This window comes from Tauraco erythrolophus, chromosome 28, assembly GCF_009769465.1.
Source record: "Tauraco erythrolophus isolate bTauEry1 chromosome 28, bTauEry1.pri, whole genome shotgun sequence".
Taxonomy (NCBI): Eukaryota; Metazoa; Chordata; class Aves; order Musophagiformes; family Musophagidae; genus Tauraco; species Tauraco erythrolophus.
Window position 1 is genome coordinate 2191083 of NC_141492.1, and position 15457 is coordinate 2206539.

At 64.0% G+C, this 15457-nt stretch overlaps 2 protein-coding genes across 2 annotated transcripts in view; one reads left to right on the forward strand and one right to left on the reverse strand.

Moving 5' to 3' along the window:
- The window catches only part of PIP5K1C (phosphatidylinositol-4-phosphate 5-kinase type 1 gamma), a 46620-nt gene extending 43732 nt beyond the window's left edge, over nt 1-2888 (reverse strand). Inside the window, exon 1 of the mRNA XM_086627507.1 lies at nt 2789-2888. Within this exon, the coding sequence (XP_086483633.1) occupies nt 2789-2888 (100 nt within the window). The remainder of the gene's footprint in view (nt 1-2788) is intronic.
- A 973-nt stretch (nt 2889-3861) lies between these two features.
- TJP3 (tight junction protein 3) lies at nt 3862-15119 on the forward strand. Its single transcript, XM_086627785.1, is given in 22 exon segments — nt 3862-4073; nt 4480-4579; nt 7079-7267; nt 7353-7477; nt 7696-7798; nt 7984-8425; nt 9000-9103; nt 10010-10172; nt 10262-10352; nt 10559-10623; nt 10800-10869; nt 11011-11167; nt 11556-11664; nt 12068-12287; nt 13029-13044; nt 13046-13226; nt 13437-13532; nt 13844-13914; nt 14022-14333; nt 14435-14656; nt 14799-14887; nt 15020-15119. Coding segments are annotated over 22 exon segments (3237 nt in total).
- Nucleotides 15120-15457: the final 338 nt, after the last annotated feature.

Below are 15457 nucleotides of genomic sequence, written 5' to 3' on the forward strand. Positions count from 1 at the left end.
GACCAACTTTGCCATGAGTTTTGTATCGACAGCTCTCCCCTAACCTGAGCCCCCTTGGATGAAAGGTTTCCAGACTCTCTGTCTCTGGGCTGCAATCAGGTAGAGGGATGGTGATGTGCCCTCTCCTCATCCAATTGTTTCTGGGGCCAGGACACAGCAGCCTGAACCATCCCAGTGCTCACCTGTCACCCAGCATGCATGCAGTGCCTCCACTCCTGCCAACAGCTTTGCTCTCCAGCTCAAAACCAGCAAGCCGCCCTTCCCAGGGCAAGAGGGTGTGGATTCAGGGAGGAGGCACATCAGCCATTTACACCACTTGTATTTTGAAACCCCCTTTTCAAACACAGTGGTTACAAAACTTTTGAAAACCTCCAAGCCAGGTTCTCAGAAAAGGATGAATTTGGCCTGTCGGTCCATGTATAAGCCCAGCTGCTGGCCCTAAATAAAGCCTTCTCCCTGAAAGTATATCATAAGACTTCCAAAAACTCCCCTCAAAAGACTCTCCATGCCTCAAGTCAACCTCCTGTCAAGGTTTCCCTGACTTCCAGCACCTCTCTTCCACCCAGTTCTACTCCTGTACCAGACTAACCATCTCCCCTCTTGATGTTTACCGAGCACTTGAGGAAGATCTTTGCTGACCTGACCCACGGTCTGGATTAACCCCGCCACGTTCGTTTAGCAAGAGCGCAGCTCACAGCCATCCTCGCTCGCTGGCAAAGAGCCAGGGAGCAGATTTCGGCTACGCTGGTAATCCTTCACCAACGGCACAAGCGATAAGGTGAGTGGCAGGAAGCATCTACACAGGTGGGTCTCGAGAACTTCACCACCTCCATCGCTGCTCCAAATAGCAGCGAAGGCATCAGTGCTGCGGCACGCGCTAAATCGTTTTGGTTTGGGTTTTTTTGCCACCAGCTTTGAAAGAGTCAACAAAACAGGACGGCGTTCAGCGCAAACCCCCTCTGCTCCCGGGCACACCGCTCTGGCATAGAGTATTCCCATCTGCTGCAGCAAGGACCACAGAGCACACGGATGCGCTCTATCACCCGACAGTCCTGACCCGAGACCTGCAGCACAGCCCACCCCATGCAGCCCACCGAGGGTGACCTCCAGCCCCCCCGTGTTTTTTTCTCTTCCAGAAAACACTCATTAGCCGTCGCGCACGTTGTCCCCAGCCCTCCTGGGAGCTCCAGTTACAAGCGCGGCTGAGGCCGAGTGACACAATTTGGACGCGACCCAAGTGAGGAGTAAGCAACCTGACTTGAAAAATCAAAGCATCGGTGAGATTACTGGCTCCGTTTCATCTTTTTTTACTATCAGCGTGAGGTAAGACAGCCTACAGGTTCACAAATTCGGATTTACTTGCAAAGGGAAGAAAAACACACACTGCTTAAGCCCCTCCTGAGCAACAGTCTCTGGAGACACCTTGTCTTGTCCCGAGCAACAACCCTCTACCCTCCCCAAGCAACAGAAAGGTGGCAGAGAAATGAGAAGGATGAACAATATTTGAATTGACAAAGAGGTTCTCCCTTCCACTCCTTCGGCATCCCAAGCTGGAAGTCCACCAGCCACACCACCCCGTGCTGGGAGCACCAAAAGAGAGGTCTGCGCGGTGGGCGAGCAGCACGGCGAGCCGCACGCAGCCAGCCCCGCCACCCTCCTCGCCGAAATCTCGGCGCCGTACCAAAAACCACACGTTACGCCCAGCCTCCCCTGAACGCGGCGGATGGCATCTCCGAAATAACCACAGCTTCTGCTGGAATTTGCTGGTTTTTAGATGCAACGATCCTCGTTGAAAGGCCTGAAGACACGGAGGTCGCTGTCACAACACAGCCAAAGCTGGCGCTGAACAAGCTCCAGGCTCAGGCAGGTGCTGGGACCACAAAGGGACTCGCCGACGGGGCTGTGCGTTCACGTGCGATGCCAAAGGTGGCAATTTCGAGGTTGTTAACGAACTATAAATAATTAGGCAGCGGAGGCAGGTGTGGCCCCACGTACTGGATCCTGCCCACCGAGGGACCCCGGACCTTTCGTTAACGCTGCCAGCGTGTTGTCGGGCTCAGCATCGCTCCAAAACCGGCCTTCCCCGCCTCGCCGCTGCGGGACAGGTCCTGGCACGGCAGCAGTGCCCCACTCCCGCTGCCCAGAGCCGGGCTGGGCCCCCCGCTGTCCCCCAGCGAACACCCCCCGTCTCACCGCGGGAAGGGGGACGCCGCGAGAGCATCACCGGAGAGGGGAGGGGGGAGCACGGCCCGGGGGTCCGCTCGCCAGCGGGGCAAAGCGGGCGGCGGCTCCGGGGTGACCCGCTGCCGGGGCCGGTACCGGTACCGGAGGGTGGCGGGGAGAAGCGCCGGGCCGAGCAGGCCGGGCGGTGCCCTGCACGTTGCTCCGGGGGTCCCGGCTGCCCCTCCCCAGCAAGCACCGGCCCGGGACGGCAGACGGTGCCGGGGGAGCCCCGGGGGGGCGGAACCATTCCGGGGGACGGGAGGAGGGGGAGCGGCGGTTGGATGGGACCACGCGGTGCCCCGGGGGTGGCACACCCGGCGGGGCGGGGAGGGGGGGGGGCTGGGCTGAACCACTCCGAGCCCCCCCAGGGGACACAGGCCCAGCGCGGGGGGCCCGGCCGGGAGGTACCACTCAGCCCCCCCGGGGGGTGCAGCGGGGCTACACCACTCCGGGCCCCCGGGGGGACCGCACACAGGGCCACACACACCCCGGGGGTCCGGCCTGGAGCGGCCTCTCGGGGGGACGTGCCGGGGGGCCCGGCCGCCCGGTGCTCGCAGCCCGTTACCTCCTGCCGCGTCCGGTCCCCCCGCGCCGGCCTCCGGGGTGATGGCACCGGCACCCGCCACGGCCGAGCCTTCCGCCTCCTCGGGCACCTCCAGCTCCATGGCGGCCGCGAATGCCGCGGGCAGGGCAGGGCAGGACAAGACAGGCCCGCGCCCGCCGCCGCCGCGCTCCTCCCGGCTCCGGCCGCCGCCGCTGAGGAGACTGGGAACGGCGGGGACCATAGAGCGCGGGAGGCACGGCGGCTAGACACGCCCCGGCGCCGCAGGGCGGAAAGGGCCGCGGCCAGCAGCGGAAGTAGGGCTGTGCCCTTCCGCCGGAATTAATCGCGAGGCGGGGGGGGGGGCTGACTGTCGCGATAGTCTATGGGGTGGGGAGTGGGCGCGCTCCCGCCGTAGAGCGGCGAGGAGAGAAGCCACCTTGGTCCTCTCTAGCGGGCGGGAGGCACCATAGAGCCTCGGCCCTCCCGGGAGCGGAGGGGGCGGGGCCTGCCCGTCGCCATGGCAGCGGGGGCGGTGCGGGCGCGGGTACCGGTGCGGGCACGTGCGCGGCGCCGCTCTGCCCCGGTACCGCGGGATCCCGCGCCCGACCGCCCCCGGTGCGGTGCCCCCCGCGGTGCCCGGAGCCCTCTCGCCGCCGGCCCGATCCCGCTCCGCGCCGCCGCCGGGCCGGCTCCTCCCGGCCCGTGGCACCATCTAGTGGCCCGAGGAGGCCGCGGGGTGCGGGTCAGCCCGGGCCGGTCCCGCCGGTTCTCCGGGGGACAGCCCGGCCCCGGGGGGCAGCCGTGTCGCGGGCAGGGGCAGCCCCAGCCGGGAAACCGGCTCGGTGGTATCACCGAGCCCGCGGCGCGGCCGAGAAAGGCGCCGGCGGCCCTAATGATGCTGCTCGGCGGCGTCGCCGTCCCCTGCCCGAGGGGCTCCCGGCCGCGTCCCTGCGCGGGACGGCAGCCGGTGGCCCCGGAGCGGCTGGGGAGGCTGCACCGGCGCTGCTCCGTCCTCCTCTCGGGGCCGGCGGGGGCTTCGGCGAGAAGGAGCCGCTTGATGCCGGTCCGACGAGCGGTGGGGAAGCGGCGGCTCCATGGCTCCGGCTCCGGGGTGGCGGCTGGTGGCCGGGGGGTTCAGGAGGGACTGGGCCCCCCGCGCCGCCCCGCCGCAGGGCTCTGAGCTCCTACGGCATCGGTACCGACCCCGGCTGGAAGCAGAGACGGAGAGCCGAGGCGTGGAGCTGATTTCTGTCACGGCGGGAAAGCCGCCCCACGGAAAGAGCAATGACGTGGGGCTGGTCCCCAGGTGGGGGGCAGAGGAAAGGGGAAGGGGAGGAAAGGGGTCGGCAGCCGTTGCCAGGGTCACCTTTTCCCCCACAGCCCCCAGGACTGGGAGCCCCAGGCGGGTCACCATCGCTGTCCCATCTTGGGGCAGTGGGTGAAGCCGTTTGGTCCCCTTGGAGGCTGCTGGGAGGGTTTGAGGGTCTCGGGCAGTGCAGGTTGGTGCAGAGCCCCACCACTCCCTTGGAGAGGGGAAGAGTCCCCAGGCACTGCCACCCCCAGCATCCTATGAGCCCAGCGCTGGGTGGGGGGCGAGTCGGCATGGTTGAGCCACCAGTACCGTGGAGAACATCAGGGACAGGCCCCCCCGTGACTCCTGCTGTGCCTGGGAAGCTGCCCCGGGACCCCTTCCTTCTCCTTCCCTCCTGCAGGCAGCGTCTGGCGCACAAAGGGTTACGCAAGGCACCCTGGAGTGACACCACTGCCACCAGCCCGGGAGCTCAGCTCCTTCCTGGTCGGATCCGAGGCTCGGTGAGTGCCTAACGCTGTCCCCCAGATCTGCCAGCTGCGCTTCCCGGTGGGGACGGGGACCCAGCCCTGCTTTCACCTGGGGAACCAGCTGGGCTTCGCCCCTCTCTGGGTGGCTACGGGACCCAGTGACCCTCCTGGCGTCCTGCCCCGATGGCAGGGAGATACACAGGGGGGCTCCTGGGACTCCGCCCTTCACAGCTTTGCACCCCGAGGGCTGCAGGATGTGCCACCATCCTCCTGATTTACACCCCAGCTGGGTCCGACCTGCCAGGGACCCTTTTCCCAGAGCAGGGGGTCAGGATCATTGCGATTTGGGTGGGGTTGGGTTAGAGGAGCTTCTGGGGCCATCTGGGACTCCGGTCCTGCACAGCCAGGACCAGACAAGGGACAAGTGGCTTTGCAGCACTGGCTGAGACCAGGGACCCCACTGATCCTGGGAAGGTTTCAGGTCCCAGATTGAGGACCCTCGGTGGCGAGGGGGGCTGTTGGGAAACAGGTTATGGGTGGTGGGGATGCGCGTGGGCCAAGGCTGCAGTGGGCAGGGTGCGTAGCTCTCTGATAAATAACCTCCTCACCCATTGCTGTCCCACGGTGGGCATCACCAGCGGTGTCACCCGGGGCCAGGCACAGCCCCGAGTCAGGGACCTTGCAGTGGGACGAACTGCTGTGGTGCAGCCCGGGCTTTCTTTGGCATTAAAACCCTGGGAGATGCCAGCCACGGTGTGTGCGTGGGGCAGAGTGGGGTGTGTGGGGCTCCCCTTGCTGCTGGTGCCCAGTACCAGGTGCTGCAGGGCTGGGCTGCGGTCAGCTCAGCTCAGATACTGCCTCTCCCGGCGGGGCCATTTCGGGTGCGGACTGGTTTCTGTTGGAAACCGGCCGAGCCGGCTCCTCCGGTTGCCAGCCTCGGCCTTTGGCTCGGGGCAGGCCCTACGCCAGCTCCCCAGGGGGAGACCAGGGGCAGGACCGGGGCTCGGTGGTACCGTGGGCACTGCCTGCACTGGCTGGTGAGATGGGAGCTGCTGCCGTCGCCGTGCTGTCCCCCTGCCCCAGACTACCACTGCCCATGGAGAGCCACGGGTGGCACTGGGATGCAGGTGCGTGGCCAATTTGTAGTGCCCCAGTGATGGGACAGCAGTGGGAGCTGGTTGGGGACAGTGAGGCTGTGTTGGGTGGCAGCAGGTTTGGCACAGTGGGTGAGCTGTTGCCCTGGGGAGGGGGATGCTCTGGCTGCCTTACAGTCAGGGTCTCTTGGACCTGTGGCTCATGCCGCGTCACTCCTGGGTGTCCAGGGACACTGTAGGCACTGACTGGCCAACGCTGGTGACATGGCTGAGACAGGACCTGCCAGTTCAGCTCACTGATCTGGCAGGAAACCATCCCACCACCATGCTGGGGTCTCCTGTTTATTACTGGTCTTACAAGCTCTGGGACAGGACAACAGGTGCCACCATACCAGGGTCCTGCTCAACCCCAGCCACCCCCTGGCCACACGCGTCCTGGCATGTCAAGCACTGGCTGGTGGCAAGTGGGCTCTCGGGCTGGTTTCGGTGGCTCATGACGCAGAGTGGAAACCCGGACTCTGCCCTCTGTGCTCACCAGTTTGCAGCCTGCCCGCCCAGGGCTGTTGCTGAGGCCCGAGTGAATTATTACCCCGTCCCTCCCCGGGGCTGCCGTCAGCTGGGTCTCATTTCGGGGGCCCGGCCGGCTGCTTCACACTGGGGAGATCTCCCCCACCTGTGCTGCCAGCCGATCCCCAATGGTGGCACGAGGGCACCCAACTCCAGACCCACCAGTGCTGGCATGGCTGTGGCCCTGCCGTGCATGTGCCGTGCCGTTGGCAGGACCACGATGGGTGCCCAGGACCACGGGCTCGGGGGTGGCATGGGTAGGCGATGGGTGTGGGTCTGTCCTCCCCCGTTCCTGCACCAGTCAGAGGGGTGAGGACCTGGCAGTGGAGGTGGCATCATGCTGGGCTTTGCTGTCCCCATTGTCCTGGAGAATGACTTGACCAGGGCTTCCTTGGCATGTGCAATGGCATGGATAAACTCGGGCCCTTCTTGTCCATGATCAAACGGGATCCACCGTCGTGCCAGAGCCCAGAGCAGGCGGGCAGGAGGGCACCGAAACACCGTCCAAAGCAGTGCCCTGGGGTCTGCCGGCTCCCGGGAGCAGGGAGGGGAGCGGGACCACGAGGACGGCATGTGCAGGTGGTCCCAGCCATGGAGATGGGTCCTGACTCGCTTGCCCTGCAAAAAACCTCACCTTCCAAGGATGCCCGTCCGAGGGGACAGAGATGGACCTCCTAGGGGGGCATTTCATGCTGCACGGGGCAGCGCTGGGTTTCGGAGCCAGCTCCCACGTGGGGTTAGCCAGGGTGCGGCCCAGCTGCGAGTCCCAGTGCCCTTGGTGGGTGCCTGGGCACTGTCGGGTGCTGTGTCCCCTGCACCCTCGTGGTCCCCAGTGGCTGTGGCTCAGCTTTGCTTCTGCTCTTCATTGTAGCCTGAAGTGGCATTGAGGAAGGGGCCAGCAGCTGCAAAGAGGAGCCGGAGCCGATCTGCTCCCCCGAGCACCGGGCACGGGCTGCGGCACCAGCCGGAGCCCGCAGTCGCCCTTCCTCGCTTGCGTTGGCGGGTGGCCACCATGGAGGAGATGGTGATCTGGGAGCAGCACACGGTGACGCTGAGCAAGGTGAGCACGGCCTGGGGTGGCTGCGGGATGGGACAGGGGCTGTGGGGTCAGCTCTGCCTGACCCCCCTCTGCCCGGCCCCACTAGGACCCTCAACGGGGCTTTGGTTTCGCTGTCTCTGGTGGCCGGGACCATCCCAACAAGACGACCGGGGACACCGCCGTGATCATTTCGGATGTGGTGTCCGGGGGACCGGCGGCGGGCCAGCTCCAGTGAGTGCGCGGGGATGTGGGGACGTGGCGGGTGCTCGCTGCCAGCGGGGACGGGAAGGGCAGTGTGTCGCTCCTGCTGGGACAGGGCTGGCACCGCTGCCACCCTGCCTGGCTGGGATGGGGTCCCCCTGGGGTAACGGCTGCCCTCACCACCCCGCCAGCTCCCCTGGCTAAGGGCTGCGCCTGGGGCAGAGCCACGGCTGTGTTTTGCCCCCCAGGAGGAAGGATCACATCGTGATGGTGAACGGCCTTTCCATGGAGAATGCCTCGTCCTCCTTCGCCATCCAGACACTTAAAACCTGCGGCAAGATCGCCAACATTGTGAGTGTGCCCTGTGGCGGGACGGGGGCCGGAACGTGCACGGGAGCGCACCGTGCCTGTCCCTGTCCCGGCTCTCCTGTCCCACAAACCCTGGGGTTCCTCTCTGGGGCTTGGAAATCGCTGTAGGAACGTCTGGCAGAGACAGCCACACCCACCATGCTCTCCTTCTCACTGTCCACCTGCAGACACTGAAAAGACCAAAAAAAGTTTATCTCCCTGTGAGCAAGAGCGGCCCCAGGTCCCCCACCGTGTCCCGGCGCTATGACTCGGATGAGGACTATGGGCCACACAGCGTGGATCCAGCCCTGCACCGCTCCCGGGATGACCTGGACCACAACCAGGGCTACGATGGGGACTCGTCCAGCGAGAGGAGCTCTGGCCACCACCAGGATGACCGTCGCCCCCACAAGTCGGTCTCCCGGAGCCGGAGACGAAGCCAGGACAGCAGCCACTGGAGGCAGAGCCCCGGCAGCGGCTCGAATCGAAGGGGCTACAACCGGCACTGCTCCGCCAATGGAGGAGACACCAACGGGCTGGCCCTGGTGTCGGGCTTCAAGCGGCTGCCGCGCCGGGAGGTGCCAATGAAGCCCATCACGTCGGTCCTGGTGAAGCAGAAGCAGAACGAAGGTGAGGCCCTCCCGCTCCCTCTGTCCCTGGGTCTTGTTGCCTTGTAGTGATAGGACAAGGGGCAATGGATTTAAACTGAAAGAGGGGAGATTTAGATTAGATAAGGAAGAAATTCTTCCCTCTGAGGGTGGTGAGGCACTGGCACAGGTTGCCCAGAGAAACTGTGGCTGCCCCATCCCTGGAAGTGTTCAAGGCCAGGCTGGATGAGGCTTTGAGCAACCTGACCTAGTGGAAGGTGTCCCTGCCCATGGCAGGAGGGTTGGAACTGGATGATCTTTGAGGTCCCTTCCAACCCAAACCATTCCATGGTTCTATGATTCTATGATTTGTGGCCATGTGGCAGGAGGTGATGGCAGGAGTGGTGCCAGGGTCTGGCACGTGGCAAGGGGAAAACATACACCGTGTTGGGTGCAACAAACCCACCTGGCCTCAGCCCAGGGTTGCAGAGCTCAGCTTTGGGGCTTGCTAATGTCCCAGGGGCAGCCGAGGTGGGTTTGTGGGGACGGTGGTGAGGGGGACCTCGAGGGGGTGTCCTGCATCTGCCTGGCACTCTCATGGGCTCTCTCTGGTGCAGAATACGGCCTGAAGCTGGGAAGTCAGCTCTTCATCAAGCACATAGTGGAGAGCGGGCTGGCGGCGAAGGGCAGCTCCTTGCAGGAAGGAGACCTCATCCTGAAGGTATGAGGGCCCACAGGGTGCACAGCACTTGCTGGAGGTCTCATCCCTCACTCTTCAGGTGGCTCGTCCCTGGCTAGTGTCACTGCAGGGGACAAGCCAAGCACCTGCTTCTCTGGGCTGGCTGCAAAGGGTGGCAGCTTGGCCGGAGGCGGCTCCGTCTGGTGCCCACACCCTGCCCCAGCTGCCCTGCCGTCACCAGGGACCAGCTCCCTGTGGCACCGAGGCTTGGCAGCTTGAGGCAGCCCCAGTGCTCAACCAGGGACAGTGGCGTGTCCCACTGCCGCAGTGGGATTGCATCCGCCCCGCTGTCCCCACGGCACATGGTCCCCTGCCGCCCGTGTGTGTCGCCGCTGGGGCAGCAGGTCCGGCGAAACGATGCTTAAAGTATTTGGGGAGAAGGAAATCGAGGAGGGGGACACTTTGGTTGCACACATGGGCCAGGCAGACCTGTGGCTGCTGGGAACCGGGGCCAAAGTGACTCTGGGGCAAAGAGGAGGGATTTCATCCCAGTAATCTGGAGATCACAGCCCCATGGTCCACAAGGGACCTGGCTCCCCGGCACCAGTCCGCTGCGTGGAAGGACAGCGCTGGGCCAAGGTCAAAGTAAAACTGAGCTTCAGGCAGCGTCTGAGCAGGTCTCTGCAGCTCCTGCCTCCCTGCAGCTGGAGGTGGGAGTTAATTAGCCTTGCTAATTTGTTCCCTCTGTGCAGGATGAGGCCCCACTGGGAGGCAGCCAGGAATGGGATGTGGCCCAGGATAGGTGAAGCTGTGGGAGCTGGGACCGGGGCTGGAGGAGCTGGGAAGGAACTGGGAAGGAACCATGAAGGCAGCAGTTAGAGCATCCCATTCAAGTGGGGCTTTCCTGGGGGTGGCTCTCCCTGAGGCCTCCTGCTCTTCCCTCTCCAGATCAACGGGGTGGCCAGTGAGGACATGTCCCTGGCTGACACCCAGCAGCTCATTGAGCAGACGGAGGGGACCCTGACCCTGCACATCCTCCGGGACCACCGGCAGTTCCTGGTTAACATCCCCGACGTAGAAGACAGCCAGAGCGACAGCTCCCACATGGATGGTGAGGGGACACGGTGACGGGGCCGGAGGCCAAGTACACAGCACAGGGACTGGGCGGTCGCTAACGTGTCTCCTCTCCTGTCGCTGCAGATATCTCTGACATCGGCTCCCAACTGTCCCATCCGCTGTCCCCTGAGACCTCCCTGCCATCTCCAGCTGCTGCCAGGATGAACTCGCCACCGTAAGCCCTGCTCTGTCCCCGTGAGCCCCTCTTTCCTCTCTCGCATCTCCCTGTGTTCTCTGGAACCAGTTCACCCTGGAGGTGGGACTGCCATTCAGCCCCCAGCTTGCTCTGCTGTCTGGTTGCCCACTTGGCACTGCCTTACCATGCCCATCCAGCACCTGCCTCTATGATCTGCCTAAAATTCTGCCCCAAATTTGTTCCAGGGAGAGGCGACGATCGAGCAGGGACCCTGCGGCCGACACGTTCATGGATGATGCTCAGGGCCCTGGTGAGTGAGCCCGGATCAGGCTGGGCAGACAAGGGCACTCAGTGGGCTCTGGGCTCCTGCATGTCTCTGCTCTCCAAACTGCCCTGGCAGAGCCATGCCAGACCTTGCCGTGCCTCGGTTGTCCCGGCAGCGGTGCAGCCACCACCGCCTCCCAGACCAACCCTCCTTCCCTGCAGACCTGCTGGAAGCTGCGGAGGGGGATGGCTGCCACGACCCCCATGCCAGCCTCGCTGCCCGCAAGGATGGGTATGTTTGTGAGAGGGGTGGGGAACGGCTGGGGGAGATGGGGAGCTGCTCTGGCACAGGGTCAGGGTCACAGGGCTGGTGACCCCCTGTGCTGTCCCTGGAATGTCACTGCTGTGCTGATCGCGGCTTCCCCTGTGGCAGGTACAGCGCCGACTCCAGGGTTGTGTGCTTCGTGAAGGCCAAGAGCATCGGGCTGCGACTGGCTGGTGGCAACGACGTGGGCATCTTCGTGTCGAGCGTGCAGGAGGGGAGCCCAGCCGACAGCCAGGGCATCCAGGAAGGGGACCAGATCCTGCAGGTACCCAGGACTGGGAGCAGCTCCGAATGCTGCTGCATCTCAACTGGCCCCATCCCTCTCATGTTTGTTACCCCTGGGGTTCAGATTTTTCGTGCTGGGCATTGTTTTGGGTCAGTGCTGGTGCCCACGGCCTGTCCCCGCTGGGCACTGCCCGAGGGGACGGTCCTGTCTCCAGCACCATGCTAACACCCAACGGGGTGCAGGCACCACCTTCAGCTGGCCCAGAGGCCCTCCCCGCGGTTACCAGGGGCTGTGGTGGGCACTTCGGTTACAGGGACCAGTTCCCTCTCCCACCCCGCCCTGGGCACTGCCGTCCCTGGGACCCCCACTGGTACCCGGGCCCTCCGTCCTGCCAGCTGGGCTGTGTCCAAGCGCTTTTCTACGGCAGGTGAATGACACCAGTTTCCAGCACCTGACCCGTGAGGAGGCTGTGGAGTATCTCATGAGCCTGCCGCCGGGCGAGGAGATCACGCTGTGGACCCAGAGCAAGCAGGACAGTGAGTGACAACTGGACTCGCTCTGGGCTTGTGCCTCTCCATCCTCTGTCTCTTCCGAGCAAGGACCAGAGCTGCTGGCCTTGCCACGGCCCCTTCTGCCCCCACAGGGTGGTCCTTCTTCCCCATAACCCCTTGTCCTCTTCCAGAGAGCTGACGGGAGGGCACCATGGCTCAGCCTGGCAAAGCCAGTGTGTGCTGGGAGGTCAGGTCCTGCTGTTCCCAGTGTGCCTGAGAGAGCCATAGGAGGAAAAGTTGTCCCCAACACCCTCCTTAGCGGCAAGGGCTACTGTGGAGGCTCCCAGTCAGCCCAGCTCCTCCGCAAATCCCTCCAGCACTTTCCTTTCCAGCATCTTCCTCCTCAACCACCTCTTCCCCTGATGGTCCCTCTCACCCTGGGCTCCAGTTTACAGGAAGATGATCTCGTCCAACGTGGGTGACTCGTTCTACATCCGGACGCACTTTGACTTCGAGAAGGACATGCCGTCAGGGCTCAGCTTTGTCCGTGGGGACGTCTTCCACGTGGTGGACACCATGTACCGGGGCAGGATGGGGCACTGGCTGGCTGTGCGCATGGGCAGGGACCTGCAGGAGCAGGACAGGGGCATCATCCCCAACCGGAGCAGGTAGGGATGGAGCCAGAAACAGCCCCAACATTGAGCAGAGCTAGGGGATGGCTCCCCAGTGAGATGGGGACATAGGTGGTGGGCCCAGTAAGAGGCAGGGCAAGGGCTGGTGGAGCAGTGGTGGGAACCAGGCGAGGAGGAGGGAGAGGGATAATTTTTGGTTATTCAGCCTGGAGAAGAGAAGGCTCCAGAGAGACCTTCCAGTACCTAAAGGGGCTACAAGAAAGCTGGAGAGGGGCTTTGGACAAGGGTGTGTAGTGACAGGACAAGGGGCAATGGATTTAAACTGAAAGAGGGGAGATTTCCATGGGATCTAAGGAAGAAATTCTTCCCTCTGAGGGTGGTGAGGCACTGGCACAGGTTGCCCAGAGAAGCTGTGGCTGCCCCATCCCTGGCAGTGTTCAAGGCCAGGTTGGATGAGGCTTTGAGCAACCTGGTGCAGTGGAGGGTGTCCCTGCCCATGGCAGGGGGGTTGGAACTGGATGGTCTTGAAGGTCCCTTCCAACCCAAACCATTCCATGATTCTATAACCATGAGCTGATGAAATCCCTTCTCAGGGGTGATGGGGCAGATGGTGCTCTGGTTGTCCAAGGTCCCAGAGGGAGGAGGCTACCACAGCCTCATCCAGCTGTGCCACCGAGTGGGAACGCTGGCTCCTCCTGCCCCACTCCTAGGAGCCCTGAGACACAAAGCAGGGGCTAAATCCAGAGGCTCCAGGTCCTGAGCCCCTTCCCCTCCCAGGGCCGAGCAGATCGCCCAGCCTGGAGTCAGTGCTGAAAGCCACATCTGGTGCCAACCCCTCTGGGGCACGGGCTGAGTTTTGGAAGCTGCGGGGCCTGCGGGGAGCCAAGAAGTTGCTGCGGAAGAGCCGGGAGGACCTGTCTGCCCTCACAAAGCAGGGCCACTACCCGCCGTACGAGAGGGTGGTCCTGAAGGAAGGTGGGCACCAGGGCTGTGCCCCCATCACCCAGACCCACCCAGGGGACGTCGGCCCCAGGGCTGCCCCACTGCGGGTGCCAGTGGGCTCTGCTCTCCTGAGGAGTGGGGTGAGACCCACAGGCACCTCAAGGAGCGGGGCTGGGTGCCGGGGTGCTGCCAGCTCTGCCCTCCCCCGTGGCTTCCTTAAGCCACCCTGCCTTCTCCCCGCAGCCAGCTTCAAGCGGCCGGTGGTGATCCTGGGCCCCATCGCGGACATCGCCATGCAGAAGCTGAGCACGGAGCTGCCCGAGCTGTTCGAGATTGCCCGTGAGTGCCCCCCATGCTGGCAGGAAATCCTATCCAGCAGCTGGACCCTCAGTCTCTGGGACCTGCAGGAGCTCTTTACCTGCAGCTCTGTCCCGATCCTCCCTCATTGCCCCCTCCCTGTGACACCCCCAACACCTTTCTGGACTCATTCACCCTCTCCCCGTACACCACGATACCAGCCAGGCCCCAGACATGCCCCCCTCCCTCAGGCACACAGCCCTGGGGCCAGGCATGGCCTGATCCAGCCTGGGGCTGCTGGAGATGCCACATCTCCCCCAGCCCCTCTCACGCCACATCTCTGTGTCCTGCAGCGAGCGTGCCTCGAGATGGGGCATCATCCAAGGTCATCAAGTTGGACTCAGTGCGGCAGATTGCAGAAAAGGTGAGAGCCTGGGAGACCTTTCCCATGTCCTTGGAGCTGGGGTGGACCCCATGGCCTCCAGCCCTGTCCCCATCCCCGGTGGCGCTGATGGCCGTGCCCTGCCCCAGGACAAGCACGCCCTGTTGGACATCACACCCTCCGCTGTGGAGCGCCTCAACTACGTGCAGTACTACCCGGTGGTGGTGTTCTGCGAGCCCGAGAGCCGGCAGGGCATCAAGGCCATGCGCCAGTGGCTGGCACCCGACTCCAGGAAGAGCTCCCGCCGCCTCTACGCCCAGGCCAGCAAGATGAAGAAGTACTGCAGCCACCTCTTCACCGCCACCGTCAGCCTCAGCGGCAGCGGCAACGCCTGGTACGAGGAGATCAAGAGCATCATCAGGACGCAGCAGAGCCGGCCCATTTGGACGGCGGCGGAGCAGGTACGGGGCACAGGGTCCCTGGGGAAAGGCTCAGTGTTGGGGCCATGCAGCCATCCCTCCTGCACCTCGGGTCCCAGCTCTGTGTCACCCCCACCCCGCAGGCAGACGCGGCGCTGGAGGACAGCCTGGACCTGCTGAACCCGCCAAGCAGGGCAGCCTCGGGCTACCTGACCTGCGACAGTCACGCCAACAGCGACTACGACGACACAGACGGCGAGGCGGGCGCTTACACCGACGGTGAGGCAGAGGACACATATGACCAGCCCGGGCTGGCTCGCTCCTCCGAACCAGTGCAGATGCCCCCAAGCCACGACCTGAGTGAGGTGCGTCCCCCCTTATGGGTATGAGGGGCTGGTGGGGCAGAGATGGCTGGCACAGTGCCCGTCTGCAGGGGCTAATTCTTCTCCCCTGTGGCACCTCTAGCTGCTGTAAGGTCCAGCTGCAGGTTCCCCACGGGGAACACAGCTCAGCCTGGCACAAATCCTGCCCCATCTCTCTGCTCTTTCACAGGTGACAGAGCAGCAGTGGCAGGACCAGCACTACAACAGCATCAGGTACCCTGTGTGCCAGGGCCGGCCGGCGGGTTACAGCAGCCAGAGCTGGGGCTGAGGACCCAGCTCTGCCCGGCCTGACTCCGTGTCTCTGCCACCCGTCCTGACCTGTCACCGTGGCTTCTTGTCCCCCAGGGAATACGAGCATGACGCGGTGAGGAAGAGGTTCATGCAGGCCAGGGATGACTCAGACCAGGATGAAGGCTACGAGTGGGGCCCAGCTACAGAGGTGTAGCGGCACCGCCAGCCTCTTCCCCACCGGGCAGCCCCTCGGGACAATGCAGGTAGTGCCACGCAGCACCCTGGGGCCAGGCTGGGTTGGGCCGGATCCTGCTGTACCCCTCACAAGCCAGAATCACCAAGTGCCTCCTTCCGGCCATGGTCCCTGCGGCTGGAATAAAAGGGATGTTTTGATCAGGACAGGCAGTTTGTGTGCTTGCTGGGTGGCAGTTTGCAGGGGAAACCCCTGCAGCAGGGTGGCCTTGCTGGGACCCAGGCACCCCTGTGGCCAGACGCCCTACGTGCCCCAAGAGGCATCGGCACGGGATCAGGTTTGGGTTGTGCCAACGTTTG